This window comes from Mus pahari, chromosome 12 (genome assembly GCF_900095145.1).
Source record: "Mus pahari chromosome 12, PAHARI_EIJ_v1.1, whole genome shotgun sequence".
Taxonomy (NCBI): domain Eukaryota; kingdom Metazoa; phylum Chordata; class Mammalia; order Rodentia; family Muridae; genus Mus; species Mus pahari.
The window spans coordinates 6,444,268-6,455,667 of record NC_034601.1 but is presented as its reverse complement, the minus strand read 5'-3'; the positions used below and the strand labels follow the sequence as shown (position 1 = coordinate 6,455,667).

Here is an 11,400-nt window from a genome sequence, read left to right as displayed (position 1 = left end):
AGCTGCCTAGAAGCCAGTACTCTGCTAGCAGCCTTCAGATGAAGATGGAGAACTCTCAACTCTGCCTGCACCCTGCCTGCCTGGATGCTGCCATGTTCCCCACCTTGATGATAATGGACTGAACCTCTGAACCTGTAAGAGAGCCCCAATTAAATGTTATCCTTATAAGAGATGTCTTGGTCATGGTGTCTGTTCACAGCAGTAACACCCTAACTAAGGCATATATGCATATATATATATATATAATTTGTGTTTGTGTGTGTGTGTAGGGGGGTGCATACATGTGCCACAAAATTTGTGCAGACATCAGAGGGCAGCTTGCAGAAGTTGTTTCCCTCTTTCTGTCATGTGGGTCCTGGGAACTGAACTTGGGTCACCGGGCTTAGTGGCAAGTGTGTATCCATTGAGCCATCTCACTGGCCCTGATTCACTCAGTTTTACTAAAGCTGTTCAATCTCCTCCTCATCAGGGATACAGAGTGTCTTAGCTTGCATTTCCATTGCTGTGAAGAGACACCGCGACCAAGGCAACTCTTGGGACATTTAATTGGGGCTGGCTTACAGTTTCAGAGGTCCAGTCCATTATCGTCATGGCAGGAAACATGTCAGCGTGCAGCCCGACCTCATGCTGGAAAAGGAGAGTCTTGAGAGCCTTGATCTGAAGGCAACCGGGAGAGACCACTGTCTCCTTCCCCCTGGGCAGAGCTTGAGCACTAGGAGCCCTCAAAACCCACTCCCACACGGACACACTTCCTCCACCAAGGCCACACCTATCCTCACACAAAGACACATCTGCTAATAGTGTCACTCCCTGTGGGCCACACCTGAATCTCGGGGGGCCAAGCCTACTCAAACCAGCACAGAGCACTTCAGTCACCCATCCCATTCCCACTTTCTCCCCTTCTCCCATTGGTTGCTTCAGGAAGACCGATGAGAAGGGCCAGTTTTGCATTCTCAAAACTGCAGGTTGTAAAACTTTCTTGTCTTTGTTGCCCCCCTCTAGCTGCCTAGAGTGTCGTGGTTCTCCATGGCAACCACTCCACATTTAGGCTTCGTGATCTAACTGCTCATGTTCAATCCAGTACCACTGCACTCTTCCTGCTGCCATGAACACTACTGCCGAGCACAACTCGCTGCAATGTATGGGCCATTTAAAAATAGTTGATGTTTTGACTCAGTCGCATGTAACCCAGGATACCCTCAAACTCATGAGCCTTGGGACATAGCTGGTAGAATGCTGGCCTGGGCTTCAAACCTCCGCCCAAGCAGTGCCGTGGCAGAGGCCTGTAATCTCATCATTTAGGAGACCCGAAAAGGAGAATTAAAAGTTCAAGGTTCTTCTCAGCCACATATCAAGTTTGAGGTCAGCTAGGGTACCTGGAGCCTTGTCTCAAAACAAAACAAAACAAAACAAAACAAAACCACAGATAGCTGAGGATGGTCTTCTCGTCCCCACCTTCCTGACTCCATTTTGATTCCTGCAGGCATGATTGAACCTTCTGGATATCATCTTGGGAATAAAGAAACAGGGCTGGAGAGATGGCCCAGCGGTTAAGAGCGCTGACTGGTCGTGAGTTCAAATCCCAGCAACCACATGGTGGCTCACGACCATCTACAAAGACAGCTAATGTTGGCCCAGCTGATCCCGCAGGGTGAGAGGTGTGAACCACATTAGATTTGCTCCCCAGCCCAGACTGATTAAGCTCTGGAAAGACAGACTTTGCTCTTCCAGAATGACAGACATCTGCCGTTTGAGCCCAAACTTGTGGGATTGAAAAATTCCACTCACTAAAAACAAACAAAAACAAAGTCACTGGGAGTGGTGGTGCAAGCCTTCAATCCCAGTACTCAGAAGGCTGAGCCACAGGAGTTCTGAGAATTCGAGGCCAGCCTGGTCTACAAAGCAAGCTCCATCCAGGACTATGCAGAGAAACCCTGTCTCCAAAAGAAGCCTTCTTTTCTTTTGATTATGTGTATTCGTGTTTATCTGTGTGCATGGGCTCCTGTGGAGGAATTAGATCTCCTTGAGCCAGAATTGCCGGCGGTTGTGACGTGGTTGCTAGGAACTCAGCTCCTTTGGTTGGGCACTATATGCTCTTAGCCACTAAACCATCTCTTCAGGCCCTAAACACACTTCTCTTTGCATTTTATTTAGATCATAGGGGCTTCAACCACCTGGAGGACCAGGACCCGGCACAAAGACCCTAACCCAGGCTTTATGACACCAGCACTAAGTCACAGAGGCCCCGCGGCTCCTACCTCTTGGGATGCCCTGGCCCCCTGGGCAAAGTTTTGCCTGGTGGGGCTGATGGGGAAAGATGGAATTTCTTGGAACCACTCAGACAGCGAGTTTCTGTGGCCCCAAGAAAGGCTGTGGCTTGCAGGCGCTGCCCCCTGCTGGGCAGGAACCTGTGGTACAGGAGTGCTACCAACCCTTTCACCTGCCTGGATACCGCTACCTGAACGCTTGGAGACCCAGCGTCTTCTACAAGATCGCCACCTCCCAGACAGTCCCCGAGGAATGCTCAGGCATCCGGCGGCCGCCCACCATCCTGCCCTCGCTCCGCTCCGCGCTCTTCTGTCGCTACACCCCACGGGACTGGGACCGCTCCAATGATCTGCAGATCAGGAATGCAGAGGCCTCGCGACTCTGGGCCAGCCGGCTGACAGGCGACTCCCTGCGGATCATGCAGGATAAGGACCAGTTGATACACCAGATGCAGGAGGGAACCTCCCGGAACTTGAGCCAGAGGCTATCCGACCTAGGTTTCTGGAAGTCCGAGTTGTGCTATGAGCTGGACAGGCTTCTGACAGAGAACAGCAGCATGGACACCCTCAAGAGGCGCTTGGAGTGCGCCGCTGAGGAGGTGAACTGTCCCTTGCAGGTGAGTGGGGGAAGGGAGACACCACTGCACCTGCTGATACTGAGTTAAGGTGGCAGGCACCTTCCAGGTGGGTTGAATTGCGTTGTCTTTCACGGTCAGATTTTTTTTAAGGTGAAAAAGAGTGGATTCTGGAGAGATAGCTCAGGGCTAAGAGCAGTTGTTCTTGCAGAGGACCTGGGTTCGGGTTCCTAGCACCCACATGGCAGCAGCTCACACTGGCCTGGAACTCTAATGTCGCGGGCTCGGAAACACTCTTCTAGCCTCCCAGGGCACTGCATGCTTGTGGTATATAGACATGGAAGCAAGCAAAATACTCATACACACATAACAAAAATAAATAAATTTAAAAATAATAATAATCTCCATCAACTCAGAATAGCCACAATCGGATGCGAGTTTTCAGATTGGGACAATTTCTTTTCTCCTTAGGTGTGCTAATCAGGGTTCTCTAAAACAAATATAGACCACATGGGGGATTTATTGGATTGGTCTACACAATTCATACTGAGTAGTGAGACGATGGCCGTCTGAAGGGGCTGAGAGTCCTGTAGCTGCTCGGTGCAATCCCAGTCTGGTGGTGGAGGTGTGTGTGGGGGGGTGCGGGTCCTAAAGAGTTGCAGGCCTTCAGTCCCTGTTGGCAGGCTGAATTCTGAAGGGGAGGAGCAGTAGCAGCTGCAATAGGGTAGATGGTCTCACTGGCAAGGAAGGAAGGCAGGCAGGCAAAAGCTGCACTGGTTTTCTCAAACCCTTTTCAAGTATGGTTGCTGCCCACTGTGGGGGAGGGTTCCCGTCTTAGGAAATATTCCCGTACACCTTCCCAGAGCCTCTCAGTTGATCTCAGAGCCAATCAAGTTGACATCAATAACAGTCATCCCATAAGACACTGTGTACCTGCTTATGCAAGTGTGTGCACACATGCTGTGGTCATTAGGATATTGGAGATAACATCTTCTAACTGATACCACAATTGACTTTGTGTGTCTATTTGTATACAACACATAGAGGAGAGGAGAGGTGGACATCACGTGGCTTCTTCAGTTACTCTCCAGCTTATTTTCTGGGGCAGAGTCTCTCGCTAAACTAGTAGCTCACTTACGGTCCTCTGGGTATCTTTATCTTTGCCTTCCCAGAACCGAGATCATAGTATGTGCTCTGGGCCTGGCTGATCGGAACTCAGCTCCTCTGGCTTGCATAGCAACCTTGTGACTACACTGTCTCCCCTGCCTCTGTGGCTTAGTCTTCTATGTACACTGGGATTAGGCTCCACTGGGACAAAGAACCTGTCTTCTAACTGACATGTTCAAGAGTGGTCCCTGCCTGCTGCTTGCCCTGATGTCTGTTTGCATCCTTATCAACCTTTTGGATGTACACCTTGTCTAAAGTGGAATGTAGTACCCAGCACTCAAATATGGATGTGCACATGCACATACACATTGTGGTGGTTGGAATATGCTTGGCCCAGGGAGTGGCACTATTAGGAGGCGTGGCCTTGTTGGAGGAAGTGTGTCACTGTGGGGGTGGGCTCTGAGACCCTCCTCCTAGCTCCCTGGAGGCTTTTTTTCAATGAAGATGTAGAACTCTCAGTACTATGTCTGCCCTGGATGCTGCCATGCTGATAATGGACTGACCTCTGAAACGGTAAGCCAGCCCCAATTAAATGTTTTCCTTTATAAAAGTAGCCTTAGTCATGTCTCTTCATAGCAATGGAAACTCTAAGACACAGGCCTATGTAAGGTCCTCAGTTGTCTTAGTTACTTAATGTTCTGTTGTTGTGGAAAGACATTGTGATTAAAGGACTATTATTTGGGTCTTGCTTACAGTTAGAGGGTGAGTCCATGATCATCATGGGGGAAGCAGGTAGGCATAGCACTGGAGCAGGAGCTGAGGGCTTTACATCCTGATCTGCAGGCAGCAGAGAGGGAGTCAGCCCGGTGTAGGTTTTTGAAACCACAAAGCCACCCCCACCCCCACCCCCCAAGTGACATACTTTCTCCAACATGGACAAACTTCCTCACCCTAAATGCCACACCAGTCCTCTTGTACCTCCTCCGTGCCTCGTCCACCTCTGTCAGGCTCCCTTCTCTCCCTGATGGTCCTCCCCATTTGGCTTTGCTATCAAACATAACATTACCCTTTGTTGTCCATCTCTACGATTTCCTCTTGACCTCTCATGACCCCCCTTTACATCTTAGCTCAAATCTCAGCACATAGAAATACAGATCACACATGCACACACACACGCGCACACATGCACACACACACACGCACACATGCATGCATGCACACACACAGCTGCAGATCTACCATAGAACAGAGAGCATCTGTTTGCCTCTGAATCCGACTTATCTCACTTAGCATGATTTCCAGTTCCATTTACCTTCCTACAAGTGTAAGAATTGCGTTTTTCTTTAGGCTGAATAAATCCCACCATGGAATATTCCACATTTTCTTTATCTAGATTGGTTCCATTTCTTAGCTGCTGTGAATAATACAGTTACAAACACAGAGATGCAGGTATTTCTATGGGATGCTAACTTAGTTCTTCAAGTACATACCAAGTGTGATAGCGGGCCACATGTTAGCTCTATGTTCAGGTTTTTTTTTTTTGGTGTGTGTGCACATGTGTGTGAGTGTGTACATGTGAGTGCATGTGTGTATGCGTTCATGTGTGTATCTATATGCATGCATGCATGCATGTATATATGCGTGTGCACACATGTGTGCATTGCATATATGTGCATGTGTGTGCACATGTGTGCATGTGTATATATGTGCATGCATGCATGTGTGTATNTGTGTGTGTGTGTGCGTGCGCGCGCACATGTGTGCATGTGTATATAGTGCATGCGTGTGTGTACCTCCATCCAGCTTTCCCTAGTTGCTACATTTATCAGTGGACACTTTTGAGTAAGTAAATACCCATCTTCATGTGGACACTCCGGACACTTCCTTGGCCTCCCAGGCCCCTAGCTTTTCATGTTTAGATGTCTCTGGGTTGCCCATAATCGTTGCTCAGCAGCTGTAGTTTAGCCAGCTTTTCTGTCTCGATGAGGATTCCAGAGACAAATGCAGACCCAACTCCAAGCCTAGGACCCTTCCCTCCCTCCCCACTTCTCTCTCCTCCCTCTTCCTCTCTGGCACCCACAGCAGGTGGCTCTTGTCCTAAAGCTAAAAGAAGGGATCCTATTTCAAATGACAAGCTCCTGTTTGCAGAGAGCATTTGATTGTCTTATTTGAAGCAGGAAGTGAGGTTAGGACAAAAGACAAAATGTTAACTTTGTCTCACAATAGCTGTGTCTCCAGAATCCCGGTTTCCCTTTTTTCGCCTGTTTGCCAGAGCTGGGGGGTGGGGGGCTCCTGGCTGGCTGCAGAGGAGCCCCGGAGAAGGTTTGGGTAGAGAAGCTGGGTGCTGGGAGGAAGGTGGCTGTGTGTTTCCAACTGTGGGGATTAGTTCTGGGTCTCACAGGAGCATGGGGTCTGAGGGTGGGGTGGGGGGTGTGCTCGGCTACCTGTAAAAGCCTGATACACCTGACAGCTATGTCTACACCAATGTTGGGACATTGACAGGAAAGGTCATAGTATAGGGTCTTATCACTCTGGAACTCCCAAATCCATCTGGGGAGAGCTCTGCCCTTCTCCCCACCCCCACCCCCACCCCCACCCCCACTCCCTGCTTGGGCAGAGATGAAGCATCATGGGAAGTCTTGCTCTCCCTTCCCTGGCTTTTCATTCCCTCAGCTTGTCTGGAAGCCCAGCTCTGCCTGAACACAGGTGACTCCGGCACCAGACATACCTGAGTTCTATCTACTCCCTGTCTCCCGGGCTACCACAGACCAGATGCTTCTCAGCAACAGGAATGTTGATGCTCTCCCAGGCACCTCACCTCAGTAGCCAGAGGAAGGCATGGTTTCAAATATATCAACCTAGATAGAGTGTATCCTTCTCCTACTGGTTCTTAGATGGCTTCCTTAAATTTAACATTTTTTTTTTTTTTTTTTGGTGGGGGAGGGTGTTGTAGAACACTGTTTCATGTAGCCTAGGCTGCCTCAGAATCACTATGTAGCCCAGGATGACCTTAAACTCGTGTTTCTCCGGCCTTCACCTCTCAAGTGCTGGGATTACAGACATTCACCAGTAAACTAGGTTTATGCTGTACTTGGGAACCACAAAGCGAGCACTCTGCAGCTATATTGCCAGACCCATCCTGAATTTCCTTCCTAAGGTTCTGGCCTTCCTCTCTCCACTCCAGTCCCAGTGGCTTTCTTGTTTCTCGCACTCCAGGGCGTTTGCACTGCAGGAACTTCATCATTCCTACAGTCTTTGCCTTTCTGTCTCATGTTCATGTCACAATAAAAGTATCTTTTATTTGCCTGATATAATTGTCTCTGAGGTTTACTGCCTCTGTCTGCTAACCTAGGCCTAGAGTGATTTCGGCCTCTGAGGTTTGCTGCTGAATAAGCTCACCCTTTCTCTCTGAGCACTGGCTGGGTGGTTCAACTCAGCTGACCTGGCCCAAACTCCTCTCCCAGCTGACTTAGTCAACCTGGCTCTTCTCTCAGCCTCTGAATTGCTCAGCCTGGCCTCAAACTGACTTCAGCAATCTTTCCTAATCTTCTGGTTCCTTCTCGTTCTCTTGCTCGCTCTGTCTTGGCCCGTGTCTAGCTTGCTCTCTCATCAGTCTGTCTCTGTCCCATGTCTAGCTTGCTCTCTCGTCAGTCTGTCTTGGCCCGTGTCTAGCTTGCTCTCTCGTCAGTCTGTCTCAGTAAAGCTCTCCTGGTAGCACTGCCTCCTCCTCCCTCTCTGGGCTGCTCTGCTCTCCCTCTCAACTCTTCTGCGCTGTTCTCCATGGACTCTGCTGTATCCTGTGCTGTACTCTCTTCTCCTGGATGTCTGTCTCTCCCTAAGTAGCTTCCCTTCCCTCTCTTCTCGTGAGAGTTGGGCAGATCCTATTCTGCCAAATCTCCCTCTGATTCATCATTTTTTCTGCCACTCAATTAGACATCACTTTCAAACACGGGTGCTTCATTCTACGAACATACCTTTACATACCTTGTTTGAGATTAAAAGTATGTAGTAAGGGCATGTCTATATTCCAGCCAAAGGGATTAAAGGTGTGTGCTAAGGGCTGAGCCACACCCTAATTAGAAACCAGTTCAAATATCCTGTTACTAGTCACCACCTGTCTTTCCCTCCCTGACCACCTACTGAGTACTCTTATTTTCATTGCATCCCTTATTATGATTTATTTTGTATTGTACATTTGTGTGTGTGTGTATTCACACACGCATGTGCACTGTGCTACGTATGTGGAGCTCAAAGGACAACTTGCAAGTATTGCTTCTCTTCTGGCATGTGGGTCCTAGGGATCAAACTCGGGTCATTAGGTTTGGTGGTAAGTGCCTTCGTGCACTGAACCATCTTGAATTTCTTTAGGTATGTTCTCCTTGCTCTTTGGAATGCAGGCTGCACTGTGACAGGGCGGTCTGTGCACTCACTGGGCTTTGCCTCCACACCTGAGCCAAGCAGACCTCAGAGGAGGGCCCCCGAAGCTCCTGGCCAACAAGCCATTGGACCCCGCTCTTCTGTGCCTGTGCTTCAAGGACCCTCTGCTCACTTCTTAAGCCTGTTGGCCTTTATGATGTCACAGGCAGGCTGGTGGACGATCACTGTTCCTCATCCCTAGAAGAACATCCATAACCAAACAGCTCATTCTCCTGCCTTCTCTTGTGCTCAGGTCCCCAAGACAGCTGAACGAAGGCCGGGGACCGTGGCAGTCTTGTCATGATCTCACAGGCCCTGCTCCTTTCAGGAGCTTGCCTTTTGCTTGAGCAGCACCACAGGAACTGGTTTTCACTGTTCCACTGCTGTGAAGCGACACCATGACCAAGGCAACGCTTACAAAAGCGTTCGGTTGGGAGCTTGCTTACAGTTTTAGAGGGTTAACCCGTGGTCATCATGGTGGGAAGCAGACAGGCATGGCGCCAGCTAGAGCAGTAGCTGAGAGCTTTACATCCTGATCTGCAGGCAGCAGAGAGGGAGTTAGCCTGGTGTTGTGGGCCTTTGAAACCCACCCCCAGCGACTCTGCAATAAGGCCCTTCCAACAAGGCCACATCTCCTCCAACAAGGCCACATCACCTCCAACAAGGCCATATCTCCTAATCTTTCCTAAACAGTTCACCACCTGGGGAGTAAGCATGCAAATATATGAGCTGATGGGGCAGGGTGAGCATTGCCATCAAAACCCCAACAGGGACCACTGACAATTTCTCATGCCATGACAAAATTCCTTGCAAGAGTAGCTGAGGGATGGGGTTTATTACTTACAGTTTGAGGGAGCAGTCCATCATGGTGGCAGGAGTGTGAGGCAGCTGGCCACACTGTGTCCACAGTCAGGAAGCTTGTCCCCTCCTCTTTATTCAGTCTGAGAGCCCAGCGCAGGAAATGGATGGCGCTGACAGAGAAGATGCTCCATCTCAGACAGGTTCTGCATGAGGGGTTGACACCTGGCGGTGGACATGGTCTGCTAACAAACCTGATTGGGGAGATAATGCCACATATGCAAGAAGACACAGGAGGTCTGAGAGGTTATCCAGTGTGTCCAAGTGCACACAGTAAGAAGTGGCTGAGCCTGAGTTTGAACCCTAGAAGTAGGACAGCCACTGACAGGTCACATTTGAAGTGGCAGCAGAACTTGGCTTTACTGTCATCGTAGTTTGGGGAAGCTTCGGAGGGTGTAGGAGGGATGTGACCCTGTGACCAATACCTGCTGATGACAACTCACAGTGTCAGAGTATTTCACCCAGAATCAGTTGGCCCAAATATCACGGCCGTGGGAATGAGTGACAGACGTTGTTCACTTCCTGGAAAATAAGAAGCAAAGAGGAAACACAGGAAGAGACCAGAGCCTGTGAGATATACTCCTGTGACCTACTTCCCCCTAGACCTAACCTCTGACCTTAATCCATTGATGAGGTCTGGGTCCTTCTAAGCTAATCACCTCTGGAGTCATCTTCATGGACACACCCAGAGGCATGCTTTGGTGATCTCTTAGATCTATCTATCATCTATCTATCTATCTATCTATCATCTATCTATCTATCTATCATCTATCTATCTATCTATCTATCTATCTATCTATCTATTATCCATCTATCTTCCATCTCTATCTACCTATCTGTCTTCTCTCTATCTCTGTCCATCTGTCCATCTTTCTTTGTTTCATTCTCTTTTCTCTTTAGACAAGGCTCACTATGTAGCTGTGACTGTTCTGCAACACACTATGTATGGCTGGCCAGGAACTCATAGAAATCCACCTGTTCCTGTCTTCTGAGTCTTGGGATCAAAGGCACGTAACGCTATTCCTGGTTTCTAGGTGTTTCAATGCCCTGTCAAGGTGATTCCAAGGGGAACCATCCCAGTTATTCTGCTTCCTAGGACATATCCCCGTCCTGCCTTGAATACAGGGGCCCTGGCACAAAAGCACAGTGACAAGGCCCATGGAACACGAGGCTTCTCAGAGAACAGAGCCCACGAGGCGTAGGTCCTATGTCACTACACTCAGTGTCTAGCCAGGCCTCCATAGGATATACCCTCTTTCCCATTTTTCCAATAGGTGGCCCTGGAGTGTCTGTACAATAGGGAGAAAAGGATCGGCATTGACCTGGTCCATGACAACGTGGAGAAAAACCTTATCCGGGTAAGGTACTACCTGGAAGTGGGAGAGAGGACAGCTGGCTGATCAGAGTGGCCTGTCTAGAGCAGATAGGATGCCCCTGGAGTTGGGTTCAGAGAACATGAGTGGGGATGGGGAGAAACCAAAATATAATGGGATTATTTTATTTTAATCTTGTTATTTTTAAAATGGCCACATGAATGGCACCATGATAATAGTAAAAGCACATATATTTATTTTTGTTCTCATGTAGCCCAGGCAATCCTCAGCTTTACTATGTAGCTGAAGATGACCTTGAACCCCCAATCCTCCTGCTTCTACCTTCCGAGCACTGGGATTACAGACATACACTATGACATCCAGTTTATACAGTGGTGGGAATCCAACCAAAGGCTTCATGTATGCTTGGCAAATGCTACTCCTGATCCTAAAGATAGTGTTTATTAAGCATATACTATACACTGTAAACCACTTCAGGTGCATGGCTTAATTTAAAGATAAAATAATCTGTGATCACTCTGCACATAGGTGGTTGCTAAGTTTTATTTTAATTTTTAGCTACATAAAAGAAACCAAATATAGTTCTCCGTGCCTGTAATACCAGCTACACACAGTGGGTTGAGGCCAGAGGATCACTAAGCCAAGACCTGCATGGGCTATAAAATAAGTTCAAGGATAGTCTGGGCAAATCAGTGTTTCAAAATAAAATAAAATAAAATAAAATAAAATAAAATAAAATAAAATAAAAAGAGGGTGTGGGGGATAGCTCAGTGGTAGAATTGCCTGCCTAGTTCATATTAGGCTCTAAGTTCAATTCAGAGAGAGAGAGAGAGAGAGAGAGAG

General features: G+C 48.5%; 1 protein-coding gene across 1 annotated transcript in view; it reads left to right on the top strand.

Annotated features, from left to right (window-relative positions):
- Positions 1 to 2,271: 2,271 nt before the first annotated feature.
- The window catches only part of Tekt5 (tektin 5), a 37,871-nt gene continuing 28,742 nt past the window's right edge, over positions 2,272 to 11,400 (top strand). Inside the window, exons 1-2 of the mRNA XM_021210020.1 lie at positions 2,272 to 2,884; positions 10,498 to 10,581. Of these exons, the coding sequence (XP_021065679.1) occupies positions 2,318 to 2,884; positions 10,498 to 10,581 (651 nt within the window). The 5' untranslated portion in view covers positions 2,272 to 2,317. The remainder of the gene's footprint in view (positions 2,885 to 10,497; positions 10,582 to 11,400) is intronic.